The 16,004-nt window shown below is 51.3% G+C and overlaps 2 protein-coding genes across 2 annotated transcripts in view; both read left to right on the plus strand.

Moving 5' to 3' along the window:
* Positions 1–8,954, plus strand: part of LOC127033350 (zinc finger protein 251-like) — a 62,730-nt gene extending 53,776 nt beyond the window's left edge. The window contains exon 6 of the transcript XR_007769060.1: positions 5,681–8,954. The gene's annotated coding sequence lies outside the window, so the exon portion shown is untranslated. The remainder of the gene's footprint in view (positions 1–5,680) is intronic.
* The window catches only part of LOC127033368 (zinc finger protein 707-like), a 28,196-nt gene that overhangs the window by 2,355 nt on the left and 9,837 nt on the right, over positions 1–16,004 (plus strand). The window contains exon 3 of the mRNA XM_050921407.1: positions 14,664–14,790. Coding sequence (XP_050777364.1) covers positions 14,664–14,790 — 127 coding nt within the window. The remainder of the gene's footprint in view (positions 1–14,663; positions 14,791–16,004) is intronic.

Below are 16,004 nucleotides of genomic sequence, written 5' to 3' on the forward strand. Positions count from 1 at the left end.
GGGGTGGGATTCTGCTACTCTGGTGATCCCAGAGCTTCTATTTCTTTATCCTTCCTCCAGCGTGACTAGTGGGATTGTGGCTGGGACAGCTGGTAATGACTGGGCCTTTTGTTGTTTCAGATGCCAGTGAGCTTCGAGGAGGTGGCTGTGTATTTCACCCAGGCGCAGGGGGCTCTTCTGGACCCCACTCAGAGAGCCCTCTACAAGGACGTCATGGTGGAGAACTATGAGACGGTGACCTCGCTGGGTAAGGGATTCTTGTCCCCTCAGATACTAGAAGCCGTGGGGTCTGTGTGTCTGAATCTGGACATGTTCTTCCCTGGTTAGTTAGATCAGAGGCGAGTGGGTGCCATAACGCACAGCTGCCATGTGAGAGAGACTTGCATCTCTGTACCCTCTCCAATGGGTCATGGGTGTCAATACCCAACGGACAAGTTAAACCATCCGCACCCCTCCAGCTTTCAAAGTGGCATAAATCCGTCATTGTCCTGTCTGTGTTGTTTCTTGGTTGCACGCACAATCCCTGTTCACCTCCCTCCTTGGGACTAGCTCCAGCCCTGGGGAGGGCTCTGGGCTCTGTAGGTGTAGAAAGAGGCAAGGGTTTAAGTCCAGACCCGTGTGTGCGTCAGCGAGGCCTCCAGAGAGAACAGATCCTGGGAACGCCTAGTGAGGGTGTAGTAATAATTCAACTCGCCTCCCCAGACATTTTCCTCTGTACAAGGGGGCTCAGTGACCATTTTCCCATCCTCTTGGATTCCACGTTCCTCCAGCAGAGCACAGGAACAGGTTCTGCTCACGGAATGTCCTTTCTGACAAATATTCCACCAGTGCTCCATGCACCGTGATCTGGTCTGATTTCACCCTCTGCGCAGGATTTCCCATTCCCAAACCTGAGCTGATTGTCCAGCTGGAACGAGGGGAAGAGCCGTGGGTGCCCGATCTCCGGACCTGCAAGGAAAGAAGTCTTCTGAGATGCACCCACACAGGTGAGGACTGACACAGAAACCATCTAGGGAGTGAAGGAAAAAGCTGAGAATCCCCAAATATGGTGTGAGTAAGCACCCTCAGTTCTTCCTTATCTCAGCCAGTACAGGCCTGCAGTAATCAATATAGCTCATGCCATTCCACCCAGCCTCTTATCTGCAGGAGTTTATTTCCCAGCTTTCCTTCCCTGTGAGTGTTTGGGTGGGATGTGGAGGAGGAGTCCAATTGCTCAGTCTTTGTGCTGGGTTTTCCCTCTGTGCTATTCCTCTTTCTCCCCAGCACAATGACTCCGATCTGGATTGTGTCTCTCCCAGCAGGTTCTGAGCGAGGGAGAGAGAATGAGGAGGGGAATCATCATGGGGAAGTTCCCGGGGAAGTGGAACCGCAGGGGACCTTTGTGGAAGGAGCTGAAGGGGTTTTTTCCCAATGCTTCGAACTTGAAGAATCCTGGGGAAATTGGCACAGGTCAGAGAGGCTTTTGGAAAACCAGCCAGGGAAGAAAGTGGATGAATCAATTTATGGTAGGGGAGGAGAGGAGGATCCCAGAAGACAGCAGACAAATCCCGAGGAAGAGATACCCTGGCACTACCTTCAGTGTGGGAAAGGATTCACTGTGAGATCACAACTTGTGACACATCAGATAAACCATACTGGAGAGAAACCCCTTCAATGCTTGGACCATGGAGAAAGCTTCAATAAGGTCTCAGATTTTAATAACCACAGGAGAAGCCACAGTGGAGAAAAACTCTCTCAATCCCTCGAGTGCGGGAAAAGTTTCATTTCGAAGACACGAATAATTTTACATCAGTTAAGCCATACAGGGGAGAGATCCCACAAGTGCTTGGAGTGTGGGAAAAGTTTCCTACAGAGGTCACACCTTGTTAGACATCAGGCAATCCACACAGGAGAGAAACCCCACAAGTGCTTGGACTGTGGGAAAAGTTTCACAGAGAGGTCAACCCTTGTTAAACATCAGGTAATCCACACAGGAGTGAGAGCCCATAAGTGCTTGGACTGTGGGAAAAGTTTCTTTACAAAGTCAGCCCTTGTTAAACATCAGGCAATCCACATAGGAGAGAAACCCCACAAGTGCTTGGACTGTGGGAAAAGTTTCACAGATAGGACAAACCTTGTTAATCATCAGGCAATCCACACAGGACTGAGAGCCCACAAATGCTTGGACTGTGGGAAAAGTTACTTTAGAAAGTCAGCCCTTGTTAAACATCAGGCAATCCACATAGGAGAGAAACCCCACAAGTGCTTGGACTGTGGGAAGAGTTTCACAGATAAGTCAAGCCTTGTTAGACATCGGGCAATGCACACAGGAGAGAGACCCCACAAGTGCTTGGAGTGTGGGAAAAGTTTCATACAGAGGTCATACCTAGTGTATCATCAGGCATTACACACAGGAAAGAGACCCCACAAGTGCTTGGACTGTGGGAAAAGTTTCACAGATAAGTCAACCCTTGTTAAACATCAGGCAATCCACACAGGAGAGAAACCCCACAAGTGCTTGGACTGTGGGAAAAGTTTCACAGATAGGTCAAACCTTGTTAGACATCAGGCAATCCACACAGGAGCGAGACCCCACAAGTGCTTGGACTGTGGGAAAAGTTTCGTACAGAGGTCACAGTTAGTCCGTCATCAGGCATTACACACAGGAAAGAGACCCCACAAGTGCTTGGACTGTGGGAAAAGTTTCACAGTTAAGTCAAACCTTGTTAGACATCAGGCAATCCACACAGGAGAGAGACCCCACAAGTGCTTGGACTGTGGGAAAATATTCACGGATAAGTCAAACCTTGTTAGACATCAGGCAATCCACATAGGAGAGAGACCCCACAAGTGCTTGGACTGTGGGAAAAGTTTCATACAGAGGTCACAGTTAGTCCGTCATCAGGCAACCCACACAGGAAAGAGACCCCACAAGTGCTTGGACTGTGGGAAATGTTTCACAGAGAGGTCAAACCTTGTTAAACATCAGGCAATCCATACAGGAGAGAGACCCCACAAGTGCTTGGACTGTGGGTTAAGTTTGACAGATAAGTCAAACCTGGTTAAACATCAGGCAATCCACACAGGAGAGAAACCCCACAAGTGCTTGGACTGTGGGAAAAGCTTCATACAGAGGTCACAGTTAGTCCGTCATCAGGCATTACACACAAGAGAAGGACCACACAAGTGCTTGGAGTGTGGGAAAACTTTCATAAGAAGGTCAAACCTTGTTAGACATCAGGCAATCCACACAGGAGAGAGACCCCACAAATGCTTGGACTGTGGAAAAGGTTACATACAACGGTCAGACCTTGTGAAATATCAGGCTTTACGCACAGTTGAAACACCTTCCAAGTGCTTGGACTGTGCAAAAAGTTTCATACAGAGATCACACCTTGTTCAACATCAGGCAATGCACACAGGAGAGACTCCAGAGGTGCTTGGTCTGCGGGATAAGTTTCGTACAAAGGTCTGACCTCATTAAACATGGAAGAATCCACACAGGATCTAATCTTCTGTAATACATGGCAAGAAAGGATTAAGCAACTTGCATGTAATTGACTCAGATTCAACTTTTAGAGAGAGATTTTAAAAGTTTGTCCACTTTAGATAAGCTAAAGTTTGACATGTAAATGTGTATTTTTAAAGACTTGGAAGAAGAGGGGAAGTTATGTCTGAGTAACCCAATTGCCTTTTAATTTAAAAAAGCACTGGCTGTCAGCCTCAGGTGGTTGGGTCTCATGAAGAAAGAACAGGCCCATCTGGGAGGTGGGGATAAATGCTCAGGTTCTCAAACCCAGGTGGAGCAGCAGCATAGAAGTACAGGTGTCAAATGGATGATAATTCTGTTGTGAACAGCCATATCAAGGGGTATCGCTTTTCATGTGGCCGTCCTCACTTCTGTGCTGCTATTGGAGGGCTTCAGAGCTGGGTGCATCGACAGCAACTGTTTGCTTCGCATCTTCCGTGGTTTGGTAAAATTTAGGATTTAAAATGCATGTTTTAATTTTATAGTTTTAACTCATTCTGACCTTTTACATCTTTCTCCTTTGTAATCCCTGAAAACCCCCTTGCTCCCATTACTAAAGTGATTTTAGTGTTTTGTCTGGACCTGTGTGTTTTCATTGAAACGTTTGGGGAATTTGACTAGAAAGAACAAGGCTGTGGCCTAATCCGGCCCCTCTGTGTGGGTGACCCACTAATGACTGAGTTTGTCCAACGCAGTGAACAGACTGAGCTGTCCAAGATGCACATTCCTGGCGTGCAAGGCTGGGAGTTGAAAACTGGCTGATGTCGCTGTGTTGTTTGTTAAGTTCCTGAGTATCTGGCTAGTCGCACTCGGTACAGTGCAGCCAGGAGTGACTTTGAAGGCTGGTGGCTGTGTGTGAGCAGAGCGTGGAGGGGTTTGTTGTTCACACAGGGAAGCAGCAGGGTGGATTTGATTTAAACCACTAGTCAAGAAGACTCGATTTAATCATGAGTTTCTGCATAAAAATGTATTCTTGTTGGTTGTTATAAGCTCAGTACATATTCTTCACAATGCAGAGATAGATGTAGGATAAATTTTTGGAAGGTACGCACTATACATTTTTAAACGGTGATTTATTTTGAAAACTTTTCAGATGAGTTTTCCAGCTATATCAGACAATGAATGTTTGATCATTTCATTTCATTTAATTTCATTTGGTTATTTCATTGTTTGGTTATTTCATTTGTGCCATGTTGTATTAGGAGGAGAACATCACCAGACAGATATTTAAATTGTTTTATTTAACTAAAATAACAATGTTAAGTATTCTGGATTTTTTTCTTCAACAGCAAACATATAATATTTTAACAGAAAAGCAGATGTCCCTTGCTTCTCACATGTCTCTCCAGACTTCTTCTCCCTGTCCAGATCTATCACGCCTCCAGAAGTCTTCTATTCATCCAACTTTTTGAAACTTTGCACTTTTTGAGAGAGGTAAGGGATTGACCCTGTGTACCTGTTAGGCCTGAAGAAAGATATAGCGGACAAAACCAGGTATGCCAACCTGACCAGAGTCAGGCTAACAGAGGTTTCTGGGAAATCCTTGAGTGGAAAAATTCTGAGAAGCAGCATGTCTCACAAAGCGTTGGGAAAAAGTGAGATAAGGGAGAGGCTGCATTCCTGGCATAGTACCAGCTGTGCTGTGTTAGGAACAGTTCGTTTGAAGAACTAATAAGAAACCCCAGCCTCCCAGTCTCCTTACTTTCACTCCCTGGTTGTTCTCTGTCTGCCCTTAACTCCCCTACATTCCTAACTTTTAGTGCTTGTTAAGATATTATTAATCACCTGATGCTGTAAAACATAGGGAAATAGGCATGCATGTATACTAAAGGTATCTAGTTTGTAGTTGTTAGAAGAAGGAGGTGGGTTGCTCAGGTGAATAATCTAGGACACGACGGAACTGTCTGTATAGGCTCATACTAAGATGTAAAGAGGAAGCTGGTTCTCTCTGGAGACGAGCTGCTCTCTATTGTTGTGTGCACTCTTCAATGAAGAGCTTTTGATCGGACCTTGCTGGTGTTGCCTGTCTCTCTCGCAGTCAGACAACAAACCTCACCGTCTGGGTTCAAGCCCCCAACAGTGCCCAAATTTGCAAAGGGACAATAGAGGTGAGGTCTTTTATTTCTCCCCTCTGTATATTAATTTATTTTAAAACATTTTTGCTGTTAACAGGCATGTTACCTCTGAAGAGACAAAGCCACAGTTTGAGAACTGGAAAGCTAAGCATCTCTGATGGTATCTTCTAGACTGAGCACTGAGTCCCATTGGGTAGCTAGAAAGATTAACCTAAGCAGTCTTTACAGAAGCCTGTGGATCTCCATAAGACTGGGTCGTTAATGTATGAACTGTTGGTACTCATTGACAAATCTTTTCTTAAACAAGACGTGTGTATTGTCTCATACTATAGAATTAGAATCTACAATCCCTATTCCATGATAAGATATCTTTAAGATACATTATAGCTCAATTACAACTATCTTTAGATAAAATGGTTTTTGAGGAAAAAAAATCCAATTTAAATAACAGAAATCTAATTTTCTTGATTTTTTTTTTTGATGTCATTGATTTTTATTCACCCTGGGAAGCAGTGTAAAACATGCCCTGGGATGGAGAATTAAGCAGTTCAACAGTCCAGATTGTACCGTGGGGTATGTCTCACACTCGCTATCTTCTGGGACCCACATGGCACCGCTGGGCTTTCATCATCCTGATCCTGAAAGGGAAGCTGAGCAGGGCAAAGCAGAGAAGAGGAACCAGCTGACATCCTCAACTGCTTCGGCTAAATGCTGAAATGCCCCTGAGATGTGAGACTTGAGGTTCTGCTGCCAGCCTTTCCCCCACGCATCTGTTTCCTCCCCAATGGTCAGGGGTGAAAGTCACTTAAAGGACTTAGCGATATGCCAGAGTCCTGAGCAGGGGGAGGGGCCTGAACTGTATTTGGTGGTGTCTTTAAATCCCTGGGCCCTTTACTTTGAGATTTAAAGGGCCCGGGACTCTGGCTGTGGTAGCAGTGGCTGGGAGCCCCAGGCTCTTTAAATCATGTCAGGAGCTGCGGCAGCGACCGGAAGCCCCGGGGCTCGGGCAGTGATGTAAACGGCCCAGGGCTCTGCTGCAGTAATGGCAGCCAGAGCTCCTGGCCCATTAAATCGCTGCCAGAGCCCTGCTGCCAGAGCCCCAGGATAGCAGCAGCAGCAGCCGGAAGCCCCAGGATGTGGGTGGCGGTTTAAAGGGTCCAGGGCTCCATAAAACAGGAGGCTGAACCTAAAGCTGGGGAACCTGGAGTATGAAAGGGGGTTCTGCAGTGAATAAGAAAACAGGAGAGGAAAAGTGGGTACCTGAAAAACCTTAAAGAGAAGAGATCATTAACCTGTGTCAGTCTATGGCCCCCCGGGGAATAGAAAATACTCTCTTTTAAGGTAAAAACACTTTGAAATATGGCCTAAAGTGCGAGAGGATGTAGAAAATTTGGTTAAAAACTGTGTAAGGTGTGCAGCAGATGGGAAAAGACCACCGAATTTGGGACCCTTGCGGCACCAAAGACTTGTAGGGCTATGGACTAGAATATAGGTTGATTATATTAAGAGCCAAAGAGGGAATCAGTATTTATTAGTGATAATAGATTCTTTTTCTGGTTGGGTGGAGGCAATTTCCACCAGGAATCATTCTGCAGAGACCACCGCCAAGAAGTTGTGGAAAGTCCTGTTTAGTAGATATGGGACTCCAAAAGTAATTGGTTCAGATGATGGAGCACATTTGATAGGAAAAGTAATTATAAGAATATTAAAAGGTTTAGAAGTAAAGCAACAACTACCTATCCCCCACCATCCTCAATCGTCAGGGACAGTAGAAAGGATGGATCAGACTATCAAGCAAGCCCTTCGCAAAGTGGTGCATGTCGCTGGCAAAGGTTGGGACAATAAATTACCAGTGGTGTTGGCAGCCATCCAGAGCAATGATGGATTGGATACTGACTACCAGCCAGATCACATTCTCTTTGGAAGGTCTATGATATTATAGAACCCTTTAATGTGGAACTCTCTATTATATGGAGGAGGAGGAGTCTCTTGTTGTCCTGAGCCTTCATCCGCAACCCGAAGGAGACAGTCTTGGGCAGGAAGCCAGATTCCAAGGGGTGCCATTTCCTCCAGTCCTTACACAGTTTTAAAGCCGTCCTGCTGGGAGTCCCTCCCTGCCGGGGGCAGGGGGGGCCTAGAGACCAGCCAGAGCCAGGAGTAAAAGTTTGTAGCATGTGAGTGAGCAGGGCTGGGGGAGTCAGGCCCAACAGTGGGGGTGAGCAAGGCTGGGAACAGGCTCTGGAGGCTGGGCAGTGGGGGTTGGAGCCGAGTTTGGTAGAGCCGGGCATGGGACTTTGTGAAGTGAAGGAGGAGGAACCGGGCTAGGGATGGCTGGGGCGAGCTGGGATGGGATGGGAAAAGAGCCAGGGGCGGTGTCTTTGTCTGACTCGGTGAGCTAACAGTCATTGGCGCTGTTTCCATGGGTGCTCTGGGGCCGGAGCTCCCACTGAGAAATATTGGAGGGTGCTGTGAACCCACCGGCAGCTCCGCTTCCTCCCCTGAGCCCGCAGCGTCTCTGCTTCCTGTCTCAGCGCTTGCCGCTGCAAAACAGTTGTTTCGTGGTGTAAAAGCTTCGGGAGGGAGTGGGGAGGAGTGGGAATGTGACGTGCTCAGGGGAGGATGCGGGGAAGAGTTTGGGCCAGGACAGGGATTTGGGGATGGGATTGGAATAGGTCAGTGGTCCCCAACGCGGTGCCCGTGGGCGGCATAATGCCCGCCGGGGTATTTATTTGTGCCCGTCTAGTGCCCAGTAGGAGAGAGAAGCCATGGCCCCATATCTGCCAGGCACAGAGAAGTCTGTGCTTGCAGGCTGCGTGCGCCGGTGTTCTCTGTCCCCGGCAGGCGCGGGGCCGCGGCTTCTCTTTGGCTTCTCCGGTGCTTCAGGCTGCGGGCGCCGGTGTTCTCTGTCCACAGCAGGCACCCTGTCGAGGACAGAGAACTCCGGGCTTTAGGCTGTGGGCGCTGGTGTTCTTAGTCCCTGGCACGTGCAGGGCCGCGGCTTAAGCCGGAGAGAAACCGTGTCACTGTGCTTGCCGAGGACAGAGAACTCCGGGGCTGCAGGTTTCATTCTATGTTAAAGTAAGAATAATAAATATATTTGGACCAGCAGTTCAACAGTGTTTTACTTTTTTAAAAAAATAAATAAGATGAAAACTGTTTATGATATTGATTTTTGTAAAAACTCCTTATTTTTTCTTAGAGGTAGATAAAAAAGAGCAAATTCACATGGTGAGGTGAAAGAATAATTGCCGAATAATTTAATTAATACCTTTTACAGGTAAAATTACCCTTATTATCTTATGGATTTATATATTATATAATATTAAATAAGATGTTTTTGTATTATTTAATGTTCAAATACAAAATAAGGCTTGAAAAATTGTTGGCGTCTGCCCCACTCTTCTGAAAACATGATTGTGCTACTGGCCACCAAAAGGTTGGGAACCACTGGAATGGGGCAGGAAGGGGGTAGAGTTATGGTGGGGACTTTGGGGAAGGGGTTGGAATGGGGCAGGGTAAGGGAGGGTCGAGCAACCACCGGCACCAGCAGAATCGAGGCCGATGCTAGCAGGGAATGTGCTGGGGCTTCTTGGGGAGCAGGCTGGTGACCCCAGAGGGAGCAGCTGTTCCGAGCTGCCCCATTCTGCGTCGGCACCTCTCCCGCCTGTGCCCGCTGCTCTGCAGACACCTCCCTGCAATCTCCTTTTCACTCTGCCTCCCTGTGCTCTGAAGTTTAAGCCCAGATGCTGAGGATCCCCCTTGGCCGTTTCCCTCCCCTCCCTTCCACAGCAGGGATCAGCAGCAGATGTGGGCTGGGAGGAGGGAGAGGTACACAGATAACCTGGTTGGGGAGGAGGGAAAGTTAAAGGAATATAGAAGAAGGTGGCGTTTGGTTTTCCTGCTTATGGGTGGAGAGGGATAGCTCAGTGTTTTGAGCGTTAACCTGCTAAACCCCAGGTTATGAGTTCAAACGTCGAGGGGGTCATTTAGGAATTTGGGGCCAAAATTTGTCTGGGGATTGGTCCTGCTTTGAGCAGGGGGCTGGGCTAGATGACCTCCTGTGGTCCCTTCCAACCCTGATAGTCTATGATTAACAAAATGCCTGTGTCAACAGGAAACTGAAATTAAAACGAAAGTGGGGAAATGTACCCATAGGCACCACTTTTCCTGGTCCTAGGGGGTGCTCAACCTCCCTGCCCCAACCCCAACTCCACCATTGCCCCACCCACCCCTACTGAACATCTGCCCCCTCCCTGCCCCATTGAATTCCTTCCCCAAATCCATGCCCCAGCCCCACTTCTTTCCCAAGTGCACCACACTCCCCCTCCTCCCAGCGCTTGCTGCCGTGAAACAGCTGTTTTGCGGCAGCAATCGCTGGGACCGTGGGGGAGAAGTGGAGCCACAGGACGCTCAGGGGAGGACTCAGAGCCGGAGCGGAGGTAGAGGTGAGCTGGGGTAAGGAGGTGGGCCGGGAAGCTACCAGTGGATGCAGAGCACCTACCAAATTTTCACCACGAGTGCCCCAGCCCAGAGCACCCATGGAGTCAGCGCCTATGGATGTACCTGGAGCAGAAAGGCATCAATCAGGGCTGCAGAATGCAAGGGAAGGAGCGACTTCTTAGCTGGGGAAGAAGGTGGATTCACTCTTAAGAAGGTTGGAGTAGCTGAACACTTTTATTTAAGGGAAAGGGACATTTCTTTCCTTGAGGATCCAAGTATCTGCAGCTCTGTCTCTCCAGCTGGAAGCAGTTTGAATGAGGGAGAGTTCTAAACAGCGTAGAGTCGAGTGTAAAGTGACCAGACATCCCGAATTTATCAGACTATCCTGATATTTACTTGTTTGTCCCGCGTCCCAGCTGATCATCGGTCAGGACACAAGCTGTCCCGATATTTTGCCCTCGCGCCCTAGCCCCTCCCTCCCCATTGGATCACTCCCCAAATTCACGCCCTTGCCCCACGCCCATCTCTACCCCCTCACTGCGCCATTGGATCCTTCTCCAAATTGCCGCACTGGCCCCGCCTCTTCCCCAAGGACACCGGATTCCTCCTCCTCCTCACCCCCCCTCCCAGGCTTGCGCTATTCAGCTGTATGGCGGCGCAAGTGCTAGAGGGAGGGGGGAGAAGCACGACGCGGCAGCCAGCTCGGGGGGGTGGAGGCGCAGCAGAGGGGAGGTGGTGTGCGGGGTGGAGCTGCCGGTGGATGCTCAGCTGGTGGGTGCTGTGCTCTGGTGGCACTTTTGGTTTTGGTTTTGTTTTTTCCTCCGCCGCCACCTCTTGCTTTTTTGTTTTGTTTTTTTTTTTTTTGCTCTGCCAGCGCCCCCACCCCCGCCCGCCTCCTGATATTTCATGTCTCTCATCTGGTCACCCTAGTCAGGTGGGACTTTAAAGGGCCCTTCCAGAATGCAGCACGTGTGTCCTCACCTATGGGAAAGACCTTTAAAACCTGCCTTAAACCATCCTAACCAAGAGCCACTCTTCAAATGAACCGTGTGCCGAGTTACCCAGTACAGTCCCACAGAGCCGTGTGGGGCAACCAGGTATGGGCTTGTCTACGCTGCTACATTGCCGAGAAAGCTCTTGTCTTTCCCGGTACTTTAAAAAGCTCCCCTCCCCCATCCGAAAGACAAAAGTTTTTTTGCAGCAAGTGGCAGTGTGAACACAGCTTTGTCGGCAGCGCGAACGCCGCTTGTGGGGCTGGAAATATTTTGCTGACAAAGAGCATTTACACACGCCGGCTTTTAGCGACCAGGCTGTATGGACACAGCCTGGTCTCTAAAACTCGGCGTGGTGTAGACAAGCCCTGTGTGAATCAGGGCAGAAAGAAAACACTGGTGCCTGAAGAGAATTCCTTTTGTTCTTACTACACGGCGCACTCCAAGCACTGCTGGGCTGTTCAGGCCTAGAGGGAAATGTTCCATTTTAGGGAGAATGAAAGGCCATTTGGGAGGTGATGGCCCAGAGCCCTGGCAGGGAAGGGCCCAGTGAGGGCTGGACTCAGCCATTGGTATCAGCTATTTTGGGTCCTGGCTGACATGCCAGGCACCTTGTGAAATGCTTCCCTGTGGCCTTTTGACGTGCACACAGAGGTATGTCACTGCCAAGTCCCTCTCCTAGGAGGGGAGGGGAGGGGGAAGTCTGCAGGATGATCTCCCACCTCCATGCAGGCAGGGGCCAGTGCTTGCCACTGCCATTCTGGAGCCTTCACGTGTATGTACTGACCAGGATTCAGGGGGCCATCCACAAAATAGGCAGCTATGTAGGGCACCAGGAAGTTTGAGGCACCATATTTCCTGGTGCCCTGCACAGCTGCATGCTGCTCCAGCCCCTGCTCTGCCTCTTCCCCAGGGCCCCTGCCCCTGCTCTGCCCCAGCCCTGCCCTCACTTCACTCCTTCCCCAAAGCCCCTGCCCTTGCTTTGCCCCACCCCGACTCTTCATGCCCATGCTCCACCCCAACCGTGCCCCTGAGGACTCTGCAGCAGGGCGTGGCTTACACTCACTGGTGGCAAGAAGGACAGAGACCTGGCCTCAGCCATGCCCTTGGTGAGTGCTGGGGAGTGGTTCCTCCCTGTCTTCCAAGCTAACCCCCCTGTCGAGGCCTGGGGCTTCCCCCCATTGGATGTCTGCCCCGCCCTCCACAGTGGGGTTGTGTAGGGGCCCAGGATAGCAAGGGACAACCCTGGTATTGACAAATAAAATGGATTGAATTTTAAAGTATTGTGCACAGAATTTTTAATTTTTTGGTGCTGAAAGCCCTCGGGAATATGGCATGCTGGACAGTTGTGGGGTGGAGGGCTGTGAGGGTGTGCTGGGCAGTGTGAGGAGTCTGTGAGTGGGAGGCCACTGGGCATGAGGGTTGCTGGGCATAAGGGGGTGGGGGGACCTCGGCAGGATAACGGTGTGGCAGGGACACGGGCAGAGCAGGGCTGGGGTTGGGGCGCAGGTGGGAGGGAAGTGCCGGGGTTAAGGTGAAGGTGGCACTGTGGAAAGGTTGGGGTGAAGGTGACAAAATGTAGGGGTTGGGGCACAGTGTAGGAGTTAGGGTGGAGAAGGGGGCAAGGATTAGTGACAAAGGGGGTGCAGAATGAAGAGCCTGCAGGGGCCAAGGGAAAAGGCCCGGAGGCCGGCCCTGCCTGCACCCTGGTGGATATTAGGGTGGGTTTCCACTGTCACCCTTCCCCTCATCCATCATTTTCTTTCCCTCTTTACTTCCCCTCTTCCCCCTTTTGCTTCTCTCTCCCACAAATCCCGCTCAGCCAGCCCAGCCAGCTACAACTTTTCCACCAGTGCTGGTAGGGTGACCAGATGTCCCAATTGTATAGGGACAGTCCCGCTATTTGGGGCTTTGTCTTATATAGGTGCCTATTACCCCTCATCGCCGGCCTGTCCTGATTTTTCACACTTGCTGTCTGGTCACTCAGTGCTGGTAACATGAGCCCAAGGATGAGCACAGGATCCTATTGATCTCTAGGACCCAGGAGCAGCCGGGAGGCGGCTGTGGGGCAGCGAGCGCTGGGCTCCGGCCCGGCAGCAGGAAGTGACTCGCAGCCGCTGCGGTGACTCTGGCTCCCAGGCTCCTGGCGAGATCCCCGAGCCCCGGCGGCTGGTGCTGGGAGCCCGGAGCCCTGGCTGCAGCCGGGAGAGGGGAATCTCCAGCAGGGCCCTTCCCGCTGCTCCCCAGGAGCCTCTCCCAGGGCAGAGCCCCCAGCCCGGCCCGGCCCCTGCCCCGGGGTGCCCCGCTCGGAGGGAAGGTGAGAGAGACCCGCCCCCCCCCCCGGCACCCCCGGGCTGCAGGGGACGGAGGCTAAAGAGGTGCAGGGGGTGAGGGCAGGCGAGGGGACGGGTGCTGGGCCTGAGGGGGGCAGGCTGGGATGGGGGCGGGGCGCACTGAAGGGAAGATGGGGCGATGCAGGCCTATGGGGGGATCGTGGGGCTGAGAAGAGCGAGGTTGGAATAGGGGAAGATGTGAGTGGGGGGCACAGCGAGGGAAGGGGCTGTGGGGGAGACTGGTGGGGGATATAAGTAAAAACCCAGACCCTCCCTGCTCCCAGCGTGTTGTTATTGTCAGACACCCCCGTGCTGGCGGGGTCTGTGTCTCATGTGTTTGGGGTCTGCCCAGGGCCCTGATCTGATTTCTGGGCAGGATTCACATCTCAGCCCCACCGGAGTCGCTGCTGCTTTGGGCAGGCAGGGAGTGTGGATGGGCCAATGGGCTCCGCCTCTGCCTGCCTGTCCCTGGGGGCTGCTGCAGGAGTCCAGGGCTGCTCATTCTTCAGGTGATGCCACCAGAGGGCTCCTGCTGTTCCTCAGGGAGAGGAGTTTACAGGGCAGTGGGGGGAAATCCCCCAAAGTGGCCCCTTTAGTTCTGCTTTTTTTCTAGCATTTGCTTCAGAGATGCTGTTACTGGGAGGATGTGAAGAGTCTGGGGGGAATCAGGGTGTGACATGGGCTGAAGCCCCTTCTGTAACCTCCCCTCTCGCCTTGACAGGCTGAGGAATCCCGTCCATGTTTCGATCCAGAGCGGCCTGTCTTCCAGGATGCAGGGAAGGGAAATGTCTGTGATGGAGCCACCTTGGATAGGGGATTTTCAGAGGGGGAGGAGACAGGGTGTGATAAACCTGCTGATTTTCTGAGTGGGCCCATTGATGACGGAGGGAGGGGAGATGGGACATTCCTCTATTTCTCAAACAGGATACAACCCCCCTGAGCAGGGCTGGAAACGTTTTCCAGGCTCCCAGTGCTGGAGTGAGACCCCACTAGCCTGAGGCTGCTGTGAAATTCTCAGAGAAGCAGTTGGGATTCCTTTCCCTGTCCCTGGCTCAGAGCTCTGCTTCCCGCATCAGCCGGTGGCTGGCAGGTGTGTGAGAAATGAGAAGACTCCGCCCTGCTCCGTGTGCTGGGGGACAAGGATCTCTCACCTTCTCCCACCCCCTGAAGTGTCCTGGCTGCTCTGAGCAGGGTGGAGTGGGATTCTGCTACTCTGGCCCTCCCGGAGCTTCCATTTCCTTATCCTTCCTCCCACGTGACTATTGGGATTGTGGCTGGGGCAGCCGGTAATGACTGGGTCCTTTTGGTGTTTCAGATGCCGGTGAGCTTCGAGGATGTGGCTGTGTATTTCACCCAGGAGCAGGGGGCTCTGCTGGACCCCACTCAGAGAGCCCTCTACAGGGACGTCATGCAGGAGAACTACGAGACGGTGACCTCGCTGGGTAAGGGATTCCCATCCCCTTAGATACTAGATGCCGTGAGGTCTGCATGTCTGAATCTGGTCATTCTTCCTATGTCAGTTAGATCAGAGGTGAGTGGGTTCCATAGCGCACAGCTGCCATGTGAGAGAGACTTGCATCTCTGTGCTCTCTCCAGTGGGACAGGGTTGTCAAAACCCAATGGAGGAGCTAAACCATCCCGACCCCTCCAGCTTTCAAAGGGGAATCGTCCTGTCTCTGTCTTGTTTCTTGGCTGCACACACAATCCCTGTTCACCTCCCTCCTTGGGAGTAGTTCCAGCCTAGGGGAGGGCTCTGGGCTGTGCAGGTTTAGAAAGAGGCAGGGGTTTAAGTGCAGAGCCCTGTGTGAGTCAGCAAGGCCCCCAGAGCGCACAGATCCTGGGAACGCCTAGTGAAGGTGTAGTAATAATTCAGCTCACCTCCCCAGACAACTTCCTCTGCGCAAGGGGGCTCAGTGACTATGTTCCCATCCTCTTGGATTCCATGTTGCTCCAGCAGAGCACAGGGACGGGTTCCACTCACAGAATGTGCTTTCTGACACATACTCCACCAGTGCTCCATGCACCCTAATTTGGTCTGATTTCACCCTCTGTGCAGGATTTCCCATTCCCAAACCTGAGCTGATTGTCCGGCTGGAACAAGGGGAAGAGCCTTGGGTGCCTGATCTCCAGGCCTGCGAGGAAAAAAGGCTTCTGAGATGCCCCCATAGAGGTGAGGAGTGACACAGAAACTATCTAGGGAATGAAGGAAAAAGTTGAGAATCCCCAAATATGGTGTGAGTAAGCACCTTCAGTTCTTCCTCATCTCAGCCCGGGTAGGGCTGCAGTCATCAGATATAGCTCACGCTGTTCCACCTAGCCTCTTATCGGCAGGAGTTTGCTTCCCAGCTCTCCTTTCCTGTGAGTGTTTGGGTGGGATGTGGAGGCAGAGTCCAATTGCTCAGTCTTTGTGTTGGGTTTTCCCTTGGTGTTATTCTTCTTTCTCCCCAGCACAATGACTCCTGTCTGGATTGTGTCTCTCCCAGCAGGTGCTGAGCGAGGGAGGGAGAATGAGGATGAGAATCATCATGAGGTAATTCCCGGGGAAGTGGAACCACAGGGGACCTTTGTGGGAAGAGCTGAAGAGAATTTTTCCCAGTGCTGGGAACAGGGAGAATCCTGGAGAAATTGGCAGAGGTCAGAGAGGCTTCTGGGAAAC

This window comes from Gopherus flavomarginatus, chromosome 12 (genome assembly GCF_025201925.1).
Source record: "Gopherus flavomarginatus isolate rGopFla2 chromosome 12, rGopFla2.mat.asm, whole genome shotgun sequence".
Classification (NCBI taxonomy): Eukaryota; Metazoa; Chordata; order Testudines; family Testudinidae; genus Gopherus; species Gopherus flavomarginatus.